The sequence below is a fragment of the Barbus barbus genome (assembly GCF_936440315.1).
Source record: "Barbus barbus genome assembly, chromosome: 5".
Classification (NCBI taxonomy): Eukaryota; Metazoa; Chordata; class Actinopteri; order Cypriniformes; family Cyprinidae; genus Barbus; species Barbus barbus.
This window is the reverse complement of record NC_136733.1, coordinates 31,375,804-31,394,201: the sequence shown is the minus strand read 5'-3', so window position 1 is coordinate 31,394,201 and position 18,398 is coordinate 31,375,804. Positions and strand designations below refer to the sequence as shown.

Here is an 18,398-nt window from a genome sequence, read left to right as displayed (position 1 = left end):
TTTGTTGAGTGATGTCTGTATTAGCCAATGAGAATAAGCGAAGGGCGGGCCATATTCTGACTGATGGTCGAATGCTGCAATCACAATTTTAGTAAGAAACCCGTGTTAAACTATATAAAACATATTCGCGGTGTGCTCGCCCTTTGCGATAATGTCGGCAGAATATGAAGGGAGGTAGGGCAGACGGAATTTAACGATCGTAACGTATTTGTTTATGAATTAGCTATCATTTGCATACGTGTTGTCAGTCGATACAGTAAACCCGCTTCTAGATGCTGTTGGAAGTAGCTTGGTTGCTGATATTGAATGTCGTAAATGAGTTATAAAAACCCACCGGTGTTAGCATACGAGCGCTTAGCAGCCAGGCCTGCTTGAGGATATAGACGATCTCTCTTGTTCAGGCGGCTCAAAATTATAATTTATATCGCGAACGATGTGTTGTTATGTGAAGTTAATATGTTCAATCCAATCGATTTAAAGTGCTTGACACATAACCCATTAGTGGCACCGAGTAAAGCCTGTTTTTCTTCCATCTATTGATACATTTTGCTCACAGTTAAAACTGCTCTGCTTATTTTCTGTTAAATACATTTTCTGTATAAAACGGTATATGGAAACCGATTTACAATGTCAAATTGCCTTAAAACAGTAGATGAAATCTGTTTTGTTTTCTTATTTGACAGACAGACATAATATATGACATCTTCGAATATTAGTGCATAACGTCTATATATAAATAATAACACAAAGAATATTAGTGTATAATGTTCTTATTTATTCCTGTAATATGTGTTACATTGCCCTGTTTACCTTACAGTGCTGTTTTGCTGCTATTGCAGCATAGTCTCCATTGATGGATCAATACAATATCTATCTGTCATGAATAACTGTATGGTGCTAATTCTTTTGCAGACCTAGAGACAATGGCCCTGAGGGCATGGAGCCAGATGGAATCATTGAAGTGAGTTCCTAACAATATTTTCCCTGCATGTCTCTCTTGGCACAGCTGTGAGAATCAGGTTGGCACTGAATGTGCTGTCAGTTGATTTCACTGTCTTGTCCTCTGGAAGTCAGCGATTCCCTGCCAACCTGGTATCCTTTATGCATTATGACAAATAGCAAATCCTTTCTTTTCAGAGTGAGATGGAGTAAAGATTAGCTTGTCTGTGGTCTAATGTACCTTAATCGTCACCTAATTATTCATTGCAGAGTAACTGGAATGAGATCGTGGACAGCTTTGATGACATGAACCTGCGTGAGACTCTTCTCAGGGGAATCTATGCTTATGGTTTTGAGAAGCCCTCTGCCATCCAGCAAAGGGCTATTCTCCCTTGCATCAAGGGTAAGATACCTTTAATTATATATGTAAGACTGTAATTAGATTGTAATTAAAACTATTTACTGAAGCAGCCCATTTTTGTCAGATGCTCTATAAAATTTTCACCTTCTATGAATGAGCTTTTGAGCTCATAGAATACAACTCACAAGTGTTGCACACCGGACACATCACATTCATTTGAAGATGACAGTACAAAACAGTTCATCTGTTCACCAAACCGGCAAAAGTTCATTTAAAAAATGAACAAAGTTGCGTCGATGAGTTTGAAGTTCAGTGTTAGGGAAAAAAAAGACAAAGAGATCTGTATCACAGCTCTCTATATGAAGCATATAGCCATTCAAGCTACAGAAAAACACAAATGACAATGTTATTATGTACATTAACAATGATTTGGAAGAAATATAATGTAATTTATTGGAAAACTATGGGATTGGCACAGCCAGGATTTTGAACTGCCTCTAGAATCATAGCTGGGTGCTGCGGACAGGCAGTGCGCGGTACCACTGGAGTTCATATGCTTCTAGAAAACAGCTTTAAAGACTGGCACAACAGAGCTATGTGCATTTTGTCCATTGTGAGACCCCTCTTTAGGCTGCCATTGCCCATCTTTGCATGCTTGAAGAAGAACACCCCGTTTGTATCAGATAGTGCTCATTATCTTGCCTTTGTCTTTCCCCACACTAGGATATGATGTCATTGCACAGGCTCAGTCGGGCACGGGCAAGACTGCCACCTTTGCCATCTCTATCCTGCAGCAGATTGACATAGAGCTAAAAGGTTCTCAGGCCTTGGTTCTGGCACCCACCCGTGAATTGGCTCAGCAGGTTAGTGCTGTCTCTGTGCTCACTGCTTTTGGGTACGACTGTATGACTATGTTTTGGGTATGGGAGAGATTTCAGTTGTGTTTGTGAGTAAATACATTATTATAAAAATGGAAGTGCTTACTTGTAAATGTAAAGCTAGTATGTAGTATTGTGTAAAGAAATAAAAAAAAACCTGCCAATACAGAGGCACACTTGCCATCAATGCAAGTACAGACCTTCGTGCTTTTTGTCATAGAAATGTTCTAAAAGTTACATTCAACTTGATTACACTTGATTTTCTTTGTCCATACAGATCCAGAAAGTGATTCTGGCTCTTGGAGACTATATGGGTGCGACGTGCCATGCCTGCATCGGTGGGACCAATGTGCGCAATGAGGTCCAAAAGCTGCAGGCAGAGGCACCGCATATTGTAGTGGGAACCCCAGGTCGCGTCTACGACATGCTTAATCGAAAGTTCCTCTGTGAGTACTCAGTATTGTGAGAGATCTAGTGCTGGGGCCAGATTCACAAAAAAGTTCTAAGAATAATTGATTTTATAACTTAACAGTAAAGTTAAGATCATTTTGTATTTCCAAAAATATTTCTTAAACATTTTCATTTTTTTTTTTTTTTTTACTCAAATTCCCGAAAAGAATGTTCCTAAAAATCCTCTTAAAGTTATTATAACCTCCAACTTGTCTTAAAAGCTAGGATGTTTGTGAACTGTGTTGTTGAAAATGTAGATCAATAATGTAATGCTTAATGTTTTTATACCTAGTGTTTTATTAATGTGAACGATGATCTGTCATGATTATGCATCACATGACTTTTTGCTGAATTCGGAATTCAGTAACTACAAAGCAAAATGTATTTAAGTATAAAAATGACTCAAATAGGGACCTCATTTTTAATTTGATAATTACATCATGTAATTTTATAACTGTATAATTATATAATTTGTTTCATAATTTCTTCCTAAAACAGTTTTTAAGAAAATATTTGAGAACTCTATTAGAATTTTAGCAAAATTTCACTTAAAGGGATCGTTGAATTTTTTTTCTTCTTTTTTCTAGGCTTGATTGTGTTTATGGGGTGCAGTCGTTTAAAACAAACAAACAAAAAAAAAAAACTGCATTATTTTTCTCATAATTTACCTTTATTTCACACCGCTCTGTCCCTTCTCTGATAAACGCGCTGATAATTTCCTGCTTCATGAAGCCCCTTCCTCAGAAATACGTGATTGGTTAGGTGCCCCAGTGTGTTGTGATTGGCTAAACCTCCGCTAGTGTGAGTCTAAAAGTCCTGCCCTCAGCTCTGCGGCATGTGCTCCAGTTGTATTGTAAACAATGGCGTCATCTATATTTCTTATCAATCTGACCCCGATTGAGACACAGAGGATATTAGTGAAGAGGATCACTAATGGCACAATTACAAAATGGCGCCGCTGTGTTCAGACGCCGTTCGGGCCGCTCCTCTGAGATTTTGCTTTAACTTACTTTTTTACTTACTTTTACTTTCTCTTTTTACACATTTTACATCGGCACTGATCACCTACAACATAGAAACGCTTTTGGACATTGGAAACCGCTACACCAACCTGTTTCAGGACACTTTATCCAGGAATCCTTCATGGCCTCTGGAGATTCTTCGGAACGCGGAGACGAACAATAACCCCCCGAGGCGACGGATCAAGAAACACCGCGGGAAACGCGCTGGAATTCGAGAGAGACTCAGGAAAAGGGCTCACTGTCCTCTCCCGAGCATTCTACTCACAAATGTCCAATCCTTGGAGAATAAGATGGACGATCTTAGAGCCAGGATTAGTTTCCAACGGGACATAAGGGACTGCAACATCCTTTGTTTGTCAGAAACGTGGCTTTCGTCCATGGTCCCGGACACTGTTGTAACACCCAGTGAGAACTTCTCTGTTTTTCGGACGGACAGAACAGCAGAGGCCAGTAAATCCAGGGGTGGAGGAGTGTGTTTCATGATTAACAAGAAATGGTGTGATCCCAGGAATATCTCCATTCTGTCGCGTTCCTGCTCGCCTCATCTGGAACATCTTTCCATTACTTGCCGCCCATTTTATCTGCCCCGGGAGTTTTCATCGATCATTGTTACTGCTGTGTACATTCCACCACAGGCGGACACCGGCTTGGCTTTGTCTAAACTTCACGATGTGCTCAGCGGCTACATCAACAAACATCCTGACGCTGCCTTCGTCATCACGGGGGACTTTAACAAAGCCAACCTCAAGCAGGTCATGCCAAACTTTCATCAACATGTATCCTGTCCAACTAGAGGACCAAACACACTGGATCATTGCTACACTCAGTTCAAGGATGCCTACAAAGCCCGCTCACTACCGGCTTTTGGCAAATCGGACCATGCCGCCATTTTTCTAACACCGGGATACAAACAAAGGCTCGTTCAGGAACCTCCGGTGCAGAGAGTAGTGACGCGCTGGTCCTCCCACTCAGATGCTATGCTGCAGTCTTCCCACTCAGAGGCTAACTCTTGATGACATCGACTGGGACATGTTCCGGGCGAGTTCTTCTGATGTCAGCGAGTTCACGGATGTAGCATTGAGCTTTGTAAACGCACTAACTGAGCAAGCTACAGAAACAATAACGATAAGTTCATTCTCCAACCAGAAACCGTGGGTGGACAGATCAATCCGTGCTGCGGTTAACACACGCACTGCCGCTTACAATGAGGCTCTTCTGACCGGGAATATGAGCGAGTACAAAGCATCGTGCTATGCTCTCCGACGCGCAGTAAGAGCCGCTAAACACAGATACAGAGAGAGAATTGAGTCTCATTTCCAGCTCAATGACTCTCGACGGATGTGGCAGGGACTGAGGACCATCTGTGCCTTTGGAAATAAATCCTCCACGGAGGTGAGAGCAGATCCGTTGCTGGCCGACGAGTTAAACACCTTCTTCTAAACACCCACATCTGCTCCTCCATCCCTGATACTTTGGACCCTCTTCAGTTTGCCTATCGCCCAAACAGATCTACGGACGATGCCATCTCTCACGTCCTCCACTCTTCCCTCACACACTTGGACAGCAACAATGGGAATTATGTAAAGCTGCTATTCATTTATTATATCTCAGCTTTCAACACTATAGTCCCCATCAAGCTGGCTTCTAAACTCATAAACCTCGGCCTAAACTCCTCCCTCTGTGACTGGATTCAAGACTTCCTCACCGGCAGACCTCAAGTGGTGAAAGTTGGCCAGTTCACCTCAAACTCCATCACCCTGAACGTAGGAGCCCCACAGGGCTGTGTCCTGAGTCCCCTGCTTTACTCTCTCTACACGCATGACTGCGTGTCCTCTCACAGCTCCACATCTATTGTCAAATTCGCTGATACTGTGGTTCTGGGCCTCATCTCCAACAACGATGAGACCGCATACTTAGATGAGGCAGAGAGACTCACATCTTGGTGCCAGGACAACTGTCTCTCTCTGAATGTGAGCAAAACTAAAGAGCTAATCATGGACAACAGCAGCCCTAGACTCCTCTTATGATCAGTGGGACACCTGTGGAGAGGGTGAGTAGCTTCAAGTACCTCGGTGTAAACATCTCTGAGAACCTGACTTGGACTACACACATCCAAACACAGGTTAAGAAAGCCAGGCAAAGACTGTACCATCTGCGACAGCAGAGGAAATTCAGGGTCTCACCAGCAATCCTGCAAACTTTCTATTCAGGGACCATAGAAAGTGTATTCACTTTCATCTCAGTGTGGTATGGAAACCGCTCCAATCAGGACTGCAAAGCACTACAGAGAGTTGTGCGCTTAGCTGAGCGCATCTCAGGGTCTGCTCTCCCCTCTCTGCAGGACATCTACCTCAAACGCTGCAAAAATAGAACTGTTAAAATAATCAAGGACTCAAATCACCCAGGTAACCGACTATTCACTTTGCTTCCATCTGGTAAGCGCTTCCGTAGCCTGATGGCAAAAACTGAGAGACTTAGGAGGAGCTTCTTCCCCCAGGCCATCAGGCTCCTAAACTCTAACTCTGTGTCATAACATCACATGACTCCATATATATACCACTATATCAATAGCTATTCATAATTTTTCTCTACCTCATATTGCTGCTATTTAAATACCCTGGACAACTTTTTACACATTCCTCTTATTACCATTTAACATACTGACCTGTACTGACCTGCACATTTATATTTATATTTTTTTATCTTTTATTTTATTTTATTTATTTTCTTAATATTTGTATTCTATATAATTGCACTGTCCTTGGAGCGGACCTGACCTACATGTCACTGCTGGTTATACCCTGTATAATTGTGTATGTGACAAATAAAAATCTTGAATCTTGAGGATCGCGCAGAACCTGTGCAAGTACAGTTGTTAATGGTATGTTTGCTTGTTGTTGTCTCATACGTTTAGATACGCTGTTATTTGTAAATACTACTGCTTCTGTTCGCTTTTAATATACGGTTTTATCCTGATTAAAGCTTTAATACAGTATGGCAACCGCACGCGCGTCCATGTATAACGCTTCTCATAGCTATGTGAAAATAAGTGTATTCACTGAGCTGATGATCTGAACGAGAGAGAGAGAGAGAGAGAGAGAGAGATGCAGAGCAGGGGATGCGAGGAACAGTATTAAGAACCGTTGCTTTAGAACATTGATTTTGAAACTTGTGAATCCATTAGAATCGTTAGAAGACAGAATCGCGATTCATATATGAATAGATTTTTATGTGCACCCCTAGTTTTCTTCCTCTTCTCTAAAGCAGCGCAGCATGGCCTCGCCCCCTTTGCGCTGTGTTCCCGGGGGCGGGGTTTATCTGGGTTTGTGACATAACGGACCCGGGAAGTAGCTCGTTGTAGTCCCTACGAGCCGTTTTGTAGGCATTAAACTGCCAGAATTTTAAAAAACAATATATCCGTTTGCATTGAACTTTTAGCGCTGCAACTTTGCAGATATTGTTTATGCTCAAACAGCAACATTACACACTAACTAGCATTTAAAAAAAAATGTATCGCAATCAACCACCCCTTTAAATTTATCTTGTGAATCCAGACCCCGTTTATTTATTTTATTGCATGTTATTTTTGTGTTTATTGCACGTAATTTTGTGTCATTTACTCTATCTTTTTTTGTTCACCCCTCTTCTAGCTTCTAAGTACATTAAAATGTTTGTGCTGGATGAAGCGGATGAGATGCTGAGTCGTGGTTTCAAGGACCAGATCTACGAGATTTTCCAGAAACTCACTACTAGCATACAGGTTAGGATGTGAAACGGACTGTATTTCCTGTATGGGCTGTTACCAGGCTGAATATTTCCAAGCTTAATTGCAGTAGTGTACAGTATCTCACAAAAGTGAGTACACCTCTCACATTCAGCAACAATTTTTAGTATATCTTCTCAAGGGACAATACGGCACAAATGAAACTTGGATATATTTTAGAGTAGTCAATGTGCAGCTTGTATAGCAGTACAAATGTACTGTTCTCTAAAAATAACTCAACATACAGCCATTATTGTCCAAATAACCGGCAACAACGAGTACACCCTAAGTGAACTTGTGAAAACTGTGTCCAAAGTGTCAATATTTTGTAGGGGCACCATTGTTATCTAGCACTGCCTTAATCCTCCTGGGCTTGGAATTAATCAGATCTGCACAGGCTGTTGCTGGGATCCTCTTCCACTCCTCCATAATGACATCATGGAGCTGTTGGATGTTAGACACATGGTGCTTCTCCACCTTCCGCTTTAGGATGCCCCACATGTGCTCAGTAGGGTTCAGGTCTGGAGACATACTTAGCCACTTCATCACTTTCACCTTCAGCTTCATCAGCAAGGCAGTTGTTATCTTGGCAGTGTGTTTGGGGTCGTTATTATGTTGGAAAACTGCCGTTCAGCCCATTTTCTAAAGGGAGGGCATCATGTTCTGCTTCAGAATGTCACAGTACATGTTGGAATCCATGTTTCCCTCAATGAACCGCAGCTCCCCAGTACCAGCAGCACTCATGCAGCCCCAGACCATGATGCTACCACCACTATGCTTGACTGTAGGCAAGACACAGTTTTCTTGGTACTCCTCACCAGGGCGTCACCACACATGCTGGACACCATCTGAGCCAAACAAGTTTATCTGAGTCTCATCAGACCACAGGACATGGTTCCCGTAATTCATGCTCTTGGACAGGTTGTCTTCAGCTAACTGTTTGCAGGCTTTCTTGTGAGCCAGCTTCATAAGAGGCTTCCTTCTGGGATGACGGCCATGCAAACAGACTTGTTGCAGTGTGCGGCGTATGGTCTGAGCACTGACAAGCTGACCTTCCACTTCTGCAACCTCTAAAGCAATGGTAGCAGCACTCATACGTCTGTTTTTTGAAACAGCTTCTGCACCTGACGCACAGCACGAGGACTCAACTTCTTTGATCGACCATTGCGAGGCCTGTTCCGAGTGGAACCAGTCTTGGAAAACCTCTGTATGACACTGGCCACTGTACTTTAACTCAGTTTCAGGTTATTACTGATCATCTTATAGCCTCAGCCATCTTTGTGGAGAGCAGAAATTCTAATTCTCAAATCCTCAGAGAGTTCTTTGCCATGAGGTGCCATGTTGAACATCCAGTGGTCAGAATGAGAGAATTGTACACAAAGCACCAAATTTTAACTGCTCTAATATAAGATACACAAATTTTTATTGTCCTGTCAAGCAGACAAAAACATGAACATGATGAATAGGACGTGCCTTTGCATGGTTAAACGACATGTAGCTGTTATCACTTAGGGTGTAGTCACTTTGTTGCCAGGTTTTTTGACACTAATGGCTGTATGTTGAGTTATTTTCAGAGGACAGTCAATCTTTACTGCTATACAACTTGCACATTGATTAGTCTAAAATATATATCCAAGTTTCATTTCTATAGTATTTTCTCTTGAGAAGATATACTAAAATGGTTACCGAAATGTGAGGGGTGTACTCACTTTTGTGAGATACTGTATATGAGAATATGCTTTTGCCAAAGCAGGGACAAGTACAAACAAACACAAATGGAAATTAAATCTGGATTTTGTTGCTTCTGTTGAGTCCACATCAGTACCATTAATACCAGTAGCTTTTTAGGAGACCCAGCTTTGTTTAAGGGGTCATATCATGTGCTTGTGTGTTTATAAATGTGAATAGGCCTCAGCATGTTGTTGTGCCGTCTGTCCTCCAGGTGGTGCTGCTGTCAGCCACCATGCCTGTGGAGGTGCTGGATGTCACTACCAAGTTTATGCGAGAACCAGTGCGTATCCTGGTGAAGAAAGAGGAGCTCACCCTTGAGGGTATTCGTCAGTTCTACATCAATGTTGAAAAAGAGGTACAGTCTGATTTTGGGGTACTTTTATGCGAAGCGATAATAGCAGACATGAATTCTGTACATGAACGCACCAGAATTTATCAGAGCATTTAAATTATATGTTGAGTGTTCATATGCATTGATTTTGACTAATGGCTGTTAACAGGTCATTGTGTTGTGGTGTGTATGTGTTTTTGTCAGGAATGGAAGCTGGACACTCTGTGTGATCTCTACGAGACCCTCACCATCACTCAGGCGGTGATCTTCATTAACACACGCCGGAAAGTAGACTGGCTCACAGAGAAGATGCATGCCAGGGACTTCACTGTCTCAGCTCTGGTAAATACTAAAAGTGCCACACCGCAACTATAACTGGAACCGGTATCGTTGGGATCACTTTCAGAGAGAGATGTGTGTGTGTGTATATATATATTCATATAATTTTATTTTTTCTTATTAAAACAATCAAAATCAACAATCAAAAAATAAAATGAAGATTGTTGGTAGCTAAACTGTTTTGGTTCCCACTGACTTCCATCGTACAAACAAAATATACAGTGGAGGTCAATAGGAACTGAAACTGTTTGGTTGTCAACATTCTTCAAAATATCATATTTTGTCTTCCACAGAAGAAAGTGTGTTCAGCAGAACAGGCATATAATGCATAACAGGTTTGAAACGACATGACAATTGAGTAAAAGACAAAATGGTCATTTTTGGGTGAATTATCTCTTTTTATTTATTTAACTTTTGCGCTGTCTATTGATGCTGTGCATTTTTGTATTCATTCTACACACTGATGGTCTGATATGTGCTCCTATATATCATTTTCTGTCTAATGATTGCTTTAAATGTAATTGTGAATAATGAATTATATAGTGTGCTGTGTGGTAATCAGGCACTGTGTGTTGTATTTGTCAGCATGGAGACATGGAACAAAAGGACCGTGACCTGATTATGAGAGAGTTTCGCTCTGGTTCTAGCCGTGTCCTTATTACCACAGATCTGCTGGTGAGCAAATACATCAGTGCATGTTCTCCTAATGGAATGAATTCTATTCAAATCGGGTTCATATAGCAGATAAGGTTGCCAGACTTCCCTGACTCCTTAGTACCCTCGAGTGCTTTGTGGTAATTGTTTTTGGTATAAAAATAGTGTGTATCCAGTTTTTGGTATAAAAATAGTGTGTATCCTGCTATGGATGGCTCATTCTGTCCTTCCCCAAAGCTTTATCAAGCTGCACACGACAAAAAATAAATTATATGTTAAATATAAATGCTAGCAATTGTAAGTTATGGTAAGTGAGCTTTGATATTGGAATTGAAAAACACTGGGAATAAAAGAGAAAATGTCTTATCTTATCCATAGGCCAGAGGTATTGATGTCCAGCAGGTGTCTTTGGTGATCAACTATGACTTGCCAACCAACCGCGAGAATTACATTCATAGGTTTGTGTTTGGTAGACCATTCTAACCTTGAGCTTGACTTAAGCTAATTGAATTATTTTCAGTGCTTTTTTATTATAAATATATATATCTTCTTTTATACTCTTAGGATTGGTAGAGGAGGCCGTTTTGGCAGGAAAGGTGTAGCCATCAATATGGTGACAGAAGATGACAAGCGTACTCTGCGGGACATCGAGACCTTCTACAACACTACTGTAGAAGAGATGCCCATGAATGTGGCTGACTTGATCTAGAGATTTATTTGACCTGATCTAGAGACACCCCCTTCTTCCCATCTCTACAGTCTCTTTATTTTCTAGTTTAAGCACTTCTGAATGGAGCAGGGAACGTGCAACTCCCTGCGCTTCCACAGTTGCAAATTAGTCATTTAATTTTCCCCACAACTGATACAATTTTATCAATCTCAAATGCTGAATGTACATCACTTTATCTCCGTCAACTTTCATATTAAACATTGAAATATGGGCTCAGCCATCTTCTCTTATGGAGAACAGTAGCATGTTCTGTCAGCTCTGCTCTCGATTAGTCATCCTGGGCTCGTTTTCTTTATTTTAGCTTGGAATCATCAGATTTTTTGGAGGGGTAATTGGACTACAGTTACTGGTTTCCAACTTCGGTACAAAAATGTGATGGAGAAAAAAAATCATACTGCAACTTTTTTTTTAATCTTTTAAACATTTAAGTTATTTTGCAAGTGTTTTTGGTTTTTTTGGAGGAGGGGGTGAATTTCAATAAAGCTACAGCCTAACTCGTCAAAATGTTTCCTTTTTCTTATCGTTTAATGGTTTGCAAGTTTGGTTATGCTGATTGCCTTTTTTTCTTTTTGCAGGTTCAAGTTCTTAAAATGACTAAATGTCTGTTGAATGATTACATGGATGATCAGTTTTTCATTTTTGGGGGGGGGGGTGCTAATGTAATGAATCTACATTGGAATCTGTACAAATTAAAAGTTATGTGTTTACTTTACAGTCTTATTTTAACTAACCCCTAAACCTTTAGTTATTCTATCTAGCTTAAAAAACATTAAAAGGTTAAAGACTTTCTTCAACTACATGAATGTTTGTTTGTTAATACATTTACAAGATTTATCTGCCATGATCTTTTATTGCATGTGACTGAATTTTTTGTAAAAAGATACTGTAATGCCATTGTTCAACACTGGAGGGAGGCTCCACACAGCAGATCTGAACCTTTAGCATGCAAGAGCAAACAAACTGCAGTAGACAGATGGACCAGAGCTTAAAAAGTATCTGGTTATGAAGTACAAGGATCAATAGAAATTCAGTTCAAAACTATTAGAAATTCAGAGGTCCTGAATTTGTTAAATCTTTTCTATAACAATTGTTTAAATGTTTTGTTTTACATTTTACCAGACATGTAATCAACATGTAGTACATGCATATGCATGAAGGCATATTCAAAATGATTGTTGCAAATTAACTAAAAAAATAGCTTATGACACATTGGAAGAGTTTGCTAGAAATTAGGAATCGCGCTGCTTTTCAAATCAGCCATAAACATAGAACCAAATCTCTCTCCTCTTCATCACCTTCATACACAACGCTATTCCATGGCACCTTACCATCCCCAAAGGCCGCGCTGCAGTTTCTCGCACAGCGTAGGTGGCCTTGCCGCCTCCTCCCCCCCCTTCTGTGGCCATGGTGTTTGTGGGGCATGGTGATTTTGCAAGTGGGAGGCTCGTAAAGGCCTGGCTGGACTACCGGGCAGTGTGATGGATGGAAGGAAGGCTGCAGATTCCATTTACATGAGAACAGAAGCCGGAGAGCGGCTGAATAGAGGGGCTTTCAATCTGCTTGTCATTGAAAAAGCTTAAGAACTTTCTCCAGCGACTAACCAACCCCCCTGCTCCTCCGCTCTCTCTCCCTCTTACTTTCTTCTCGACCCCCTTTTTCCCCCCTCGTTGTCTCTCATGCTTTTCTTCCACCACCGTCCTCCTCCCCTCCCCTCTGTCCATCGCTCTTTCTTTTCGCTCGAAGCCCCCCTCCGTACTTCATTTTTTCCTCTCTCTTTTATCTCCGACCATCCAATCTGTCATTCTGGATCTCTGCGTCTCTCGCATGTATGATGTTTGGCTTCTTTCAGGCTTTCTCTGGACTCTCAGGCTCTCTCGCGAGGCCCCCACTTAAATTTTGATTTGATTGTCGACACAACACCAGGAGACATCAATGTGTTTCCTCTCTTTATTCTCCTGCTCTTGCTTATAATGAGACTGATCCCATACATGAGAATGACTCATGGACAATAGCTCCGGCACACTCCATATTCAGCCTCCACATAAAGTAAGGTTAATTGTATAATAAGTGTGTGACAATGACCTGCGACAATGGCTTGAGTCAATATTGACGCCGTACAGTGGGGTTTTGCAGCGTCAGGCCGTGAGCCAGAAGAAAACAGCAGCTCACGTGTCAAGCGTGAGATTTTTTTACATTGCTGCTCTGGTTTGAGGTAATACCACTTGTTGCTCTTCTATGGAATTTCAGTGTGGTAAAATGGGCCATAGGTTTCAGTCACTCAACGTGTCACAAAGCCAGAGAAAACATACTAATCCAATAGAAGATTCTGGTTTTACAAGCCACTGTCTAATACTGAGACCATGCATGGCTACTGCTGATTAAAATCAACACGTTTTACACCTTACAAATTAGCTTTGCACTATTATAGTCTTTCATTTTCCTCAAAATTGTTTCTACAATGGCACTTGTAGAACACATTCAATAAATAATTATTCAGACTCATATTTTATTTTCAGGCTCCTTTAGCAGAATCAGCGTCATAGAAGAATAATTTTGGTTCCTCCAAAAAACTTTTTAAAATAACTTCTAAAGAGCGATACTTTACTACACTAAACTTTAATCATGAACAACTTTTTGTTCAGTGGAAATTTTCCATGGATGTTAAAGGTTCTCCATGGAACCATCAATGCCAATTAAGAACTTTTATTTTTAAGAGTGTATTGTCAATGATTAGACTGGAGAAACTAAAACAAAAGAGAGGAGAATAGGGACATTCCTTCTCCTGTTCTTGGGGTGTTGCGGATCTGATGAAAAAATAATGCCAAATTCAAAAGGGGGTTTTCACAAACAATTATTATGCATGTTGTCAATGATTAGATGGGAGAAACAAACAAAAAAAGAGGAGACTAAGCACAGAAAGTTCTCCTTTTCCTATTCTCAGAATGTTGAGGATTGGATGAATTTGTTCATTGATGAAAATGTAAGGCCATCTATGCTCTTAAAAATAAAGGAGGGTTTTAGAACAACCATTTATGGTTTCCCAAAGAACCATTCTTAAAAGAACATTTTAATAATCTAAAGAACGGTTTTCCCTTTTCCTTTGAATTTGAATGGATGTTAAAGTTTTTTGTGGAACTCGAGATGCCAGTAAAGAACCTTTTATTTTTAAGAGTGTATTGCAGATTAATAGTAAACTAGCAACTTTTGTAAGTTATATTACAATACCTAATGAAGTCATTTTTTAACAGCTTTTCTGTAGGCCTTATAGGAACGTTCAGATGATGTGTTAGTACAAGCTATACTCAGAGGGGGGGAGTTCATTGTCACACTTCTTACTGATGGTCAGTCGTACTGGCTGTGTTTGGGGATGCAGGGGTCACAATAGAAGTGTGAAGTGATGCCTATAGAAACTAATGTGTATGGATGGCTGGGTGATAAGGAGTAACTACTCACACCTGCGGTCATTAGAGGAGACGACTCACTGGGGTAGAAGACATCTAGAAGACATTCAACGGCATCATGGAAGATAGCTAAGAGGGAAAAACAAAGAAAACACATCCAGAAAGTTTTCAACTATACAAATAAAAAGTGTTGTTTTGTTGTTGTTGTTGTTGTTTTAAATCAGGAACCTGAAAAATGTTCTTTATGTGATAACTTCTAAATCCACTGGTTTTATTCCACGTTTTTAGTTCCAAGTTTTTAAAGGGGCAGTGCACAATTGCAACAAAACTTTTAAGTAAACTCTATAATTATAATAGGTATGACTATAAATATTATCACTAAAGGTTTTTTAACGCATCAACAAAAATATCTTGTTTTTTATTTTCATCTGCTTTAATCATGAGGACACCAGCACTGCTTTTCCAACATTTCTTTGCATGCTGCTGGCAAATGTACACATTTCTCGTCTTCTTTTCAAAATTAGCGTGAAATTAGCATATTAGAATGATTTCAGAAGGATCATGTGACACTGAAGACTGGTGTGAGGATGCTTAAAATTCAGCCTTGGAATTTTTTTGTAATAATATTTCACAATGTTACTGTATTTTGATCAAATAAATGCAGCCATGGAGAGTATAAGAGACTTATTTCAAAAGCATAAACAAAACAGAATTATTCCAAACTATTGACCGGTATTGCATATATATACAAACAGAGAGAAAGATGTGAGTTTTTAGTGAACACTCCTAATTAAAAAGTTTTATTAATGTGTCATGTATCAACTGTTATAATCATAACTCCACTGACTAAAATGATTTAGAAATCCATAGTAGACATAATAACAACATCATTCTTTCAGAATGTGAATTCTTTAAATAGAAGTAAATGTTTTGTTGTATTTTGTGGTGTTGGTCAGTAGGGAACAATCTTAAATGTTACTAAAAAAAGCACACTGCAGTGTCATGACCTTCAACACAAAGCTAGTAATGGTTAAATAAACTACAAAACAGTCAATCCTGTTACTTTATTTATTTGATTTTATAAAAAACTTAAATGTAGCTTTATATGGCATAACGCAACATTTAAGGATATTTTGTCTTATATTTATATACCGACGAAACTTCCTTTAAAAATCACCTATTAAAAATATAGAAAAGGCATCCATTGTGTGCAATAAAACAAATAAACATGGTTGTCCAAAAGTTGCCTTTTCATCAGGTAACAAGTGTCTAAGTATAAACAGATGATTTTGTTTTGGTCAGAAATGTAAAAGTAAAAAAAAATAAAGAGAGCGAGACTGAAAAAGAATGAGTATGAACTATTCCTAACACACTTTGGTGTTTATTACAGCTGTGGATAAAGATAAATGCATAGTACACTTAAACGTGTATTTTTTTAGAAGAACAACTTATACTAATAAACTACATGCACTTGATTTTTTGAGAACAAACTACGGTCACTGTAAAATTATTGTAAAATCCGTTTAAAGAGTTGTAGGTGAAGACAGAAACTCTTCTCCCCAAAACTGAATCCTCCTCCTGCTCTTGGCCTCTCCACATTCACCGCACCCCTTCTTTAGTGATGCTAATGTGGAGAGAAAGAAAGCAGCTGGAGGCGGACAGTGATGAAATTCTATTATCACTCAAGCACTGAAAGAGTCGCTGGCAGGACGCACAGAGAGTTTAGCTCGGACCCGTTTCGCTTTTAAAGCAAACTAACGTCACTTCAGAACTTGTTGATAGTCTTTAGGCGTTTACAAACACTTTGGCTGTAGTTACAATCTGCTCGCTCTTGTCTTTGGATTTATGTGTCCAGAGCGCAACGCGTAAACATTGACCTTCGCGGACACTGAAAGCCAGTGGATTTGATTTTAAGTTAGTTAGTAGTTTACGGTGATACTTCAGTATCACCACTAACCTCTGTGGTCAGCCATGTACAGCATGCTGGAACACGACATGAAATCCGCCGTGCCACCGACGCACCAAAGCGCGCAGGGAATGACCCAGCTGAACGGTGGAGTGACGCACGGAGCCGCCAAACCGGCTGTCAACAACCAACAACCGTGTAGCGATCCTATGGACAAAGTTAAGAGGCCCATGAACGCGTTCATGGTCTGGTCTCGGGGTCAGAGGCGCAAAATGGCACAGGAGAACCCCAAGATGCACAACTCTGAGATCAGCAAGCGCCTGGGCGCCGAGTGGAAGCTGCTGACGGACGCGGAGAAACGCCCGTTTATTGACGAGGCCAAGCGGCTCCGCGCGCTGCACATGAAGGAATACCCAGATTACAAATACAAACCCCGACGCAAGACGAAACCCGTGCTGAAGAAGGACAACCCGGCTGCTAAGTATCCCCTATCAGCCGGCAACTTGCTGGCGGCAGCCGCGGCTCAGGGATCAGGTGGAAGCCCGCGGATGGACAGCTATGGCTGGGGTCACACAGGTGGCTACACTGGCATGCAGACGGATGCTCTAGGCTACAGTCAGCAGCTGCACCGCTACGATCTGTCTGCCCTCCAGTATCCATCCGCCATGGCCACCGCACAGACTTACATGAATGGTGCCAACTCCTACAAGTAAGTTAAGAATTCCTCTTACAGTCAGACATTTGCATGTGCACTAAAAGACATGCATACTTAAAAGTTTTCTTTTGTTCTCTCCAGCCCAATGTCCTACAGCAGCCCTCCCCAGCAGCCCAGCCCGGTCATATCCATGGTGAAACCAGAGCAGGTGTCTCACTCTCCCACCGGAGCCCACAGCCACCAGCGGGGTCCTTTACAAGGAGACCTGAGGGACATGATTAGCATGTATATCCCTGGTGGAGACACCACAGACAGTGGAGCACAGAGGGGCTATTCCAACATTCAACAGCATTACCTCACCGGTACAGCACCTCTCACTCATATCTGATCAGGAAACTGTAATTATATCTTCCTGTTTCGGGTCTGGAGGCCCACCGATGTCGGTTGCAGATGTGTGAACATTAACTTGATATGTAAAAAAGGATGAGGGTGTGTGGACACATGGCCGAACTGGAATCCCAAGGCAGCTGGACTTCTGGCCTTGTTGAAGTGCCTCAGATTATTGTGTGGAATGTGTGTCACCCCTTTCTGTCACATATTTTAATTTGAGGTCTTTTTTTCTGCATAATGTTTGATGATTGTGTCATTGAGGCCTGGTGCACTGTTGTTGGAATCGCTCATGGTAGTATCACGGCACATTTATTTTTTTTGTAATCAACAAGCCAGATGGTTGATTACTGCTTATTATTTGCATAGTCAACCAGCTAGTTTAATATCTCACCGACTACTGACTTTAAAAGCATGGCTGTAAACGCTAAATTGGGAAATAAGGGAACAGAGCACACATTCCCTCAGTCGCTGCTTATCCTGATGATCGAAACACCTCAAAATGAATCTCCCAAGTTTTACTTTTAAGCTTTCATACCATAAGACTTTGTAACATTGTGCTGCTCTTCATTATTTTAGGTAATGCAAAAATATGAAATGCACAACGGTTTAGACATTTTTGTTAGTGTAGATATATGCCCTGAGCTTCAACAGATTTTTGTCGCATTAAAAAGTGAAAATGAAATAGAGATCCCGCTTAGAGGGATTTGACTGTATTTTCTATTAAAAAAAAAGAACAATTAATTCTCAACTCCTTTGAGAAATATAACATTGTGAATAGAAGTGTTTTTTGTGTAAAAAAAAAAATCTGAATGTATTTTGAAATGTTTCTTTTTTACTTTTAAGCCCTT

At 40.6% G+C, this 18,398-nt stretch overlaps 2 protein-coding genes across 2 annotated transcripts in view; both read left to right on the top strand.

Annotated features, from left to right (window-relative positions):
- The first annotated feature begins 29 nt into the window (after nucleotides 1–29).
- On the top strand, nucleotides 30–11,910 carry LOC306869916 (eukaryotic initiation factor 4A-I-like). The gene is made up of 11 exons (XM_079416860.1): nucleotides 30–174; nucleotides 913–961; nucleotides 1,210–1,342; nucleotides 2,024–2,163; nucleotides 2,456–2,624; nucleotides 7,301–7,410; nucleotides 9,356–9,499; nucleotides 9,680–9,817; nucleotides 10,400–10,489; nucleotides 10,847–10,926; nucleotides 11,033–11,910. The coding sequence occupies exons 1-11, from the start codon at nucleotides 152–154 to the stop codon at nucleotides 11,175–11,177; spliced, it is 1,221 nt and encodes a 406-aa protein (XP_079272986.1). The 5' UTR covers nucleotides 30–151; the 3' UTR covers nucleotides 11,178–11,910.
- A 4,369-nt stretch (nucleotides 11,911–16,279) lies between these two features.
- Nucleotides 16,280–18,398, top strand: part of LOC306870584 (transcription factor Sox-19a-like) — a 2,209-nt gene continuing 90 nt past the window's right edge. The window contains exons 1-2 of the mRNA XM_079417955.1: nucleotides 16,280–17,214; nucleotides 17,302–18,398. The exon at nucleotides 17,302–18,398 is cut by the window's right edge and continues 90 nt beyond it. Coding sequence (XP_079274081.1) covers nucleotides 16,571–17,214; nucleotides 17,302–17,548 — 891 coding nt within the window. The 5' untranslated portion in view covers nucleotides 16,280–16,570 and the 3' untranslated portion in view covers nucleotides 17,549–18,398. The remainder of the gene's footprint in view (nucleotides 17,215–17,301) is intronic.

What these genes read in the sequence shown, in the direction of transcription:
- LOC306869916 (XM_079416860.1), top strand. Translation starts at nt 152, where the DNA reads ATGTCGGCAGAATATGAAGGGAG. An exon ending in GCTTAATCGAAAGTTCCTCT is followed by an intron (nt 2,625 to 7,300) that starts GTGAGTACTCAG and finishes CCCCTCTTCTAG; the next exon opens with CTTCTAAGTACATTAAAATG. An exon ending in ACTTCACTGTCTCAGCTCTG is followed by an intron (nt 9,818 to 10,399) that starts GTAAATACTAAA and finishes TGTATTTGTCAG; the next exon opens with CATGGAGACATGGAACAAAA.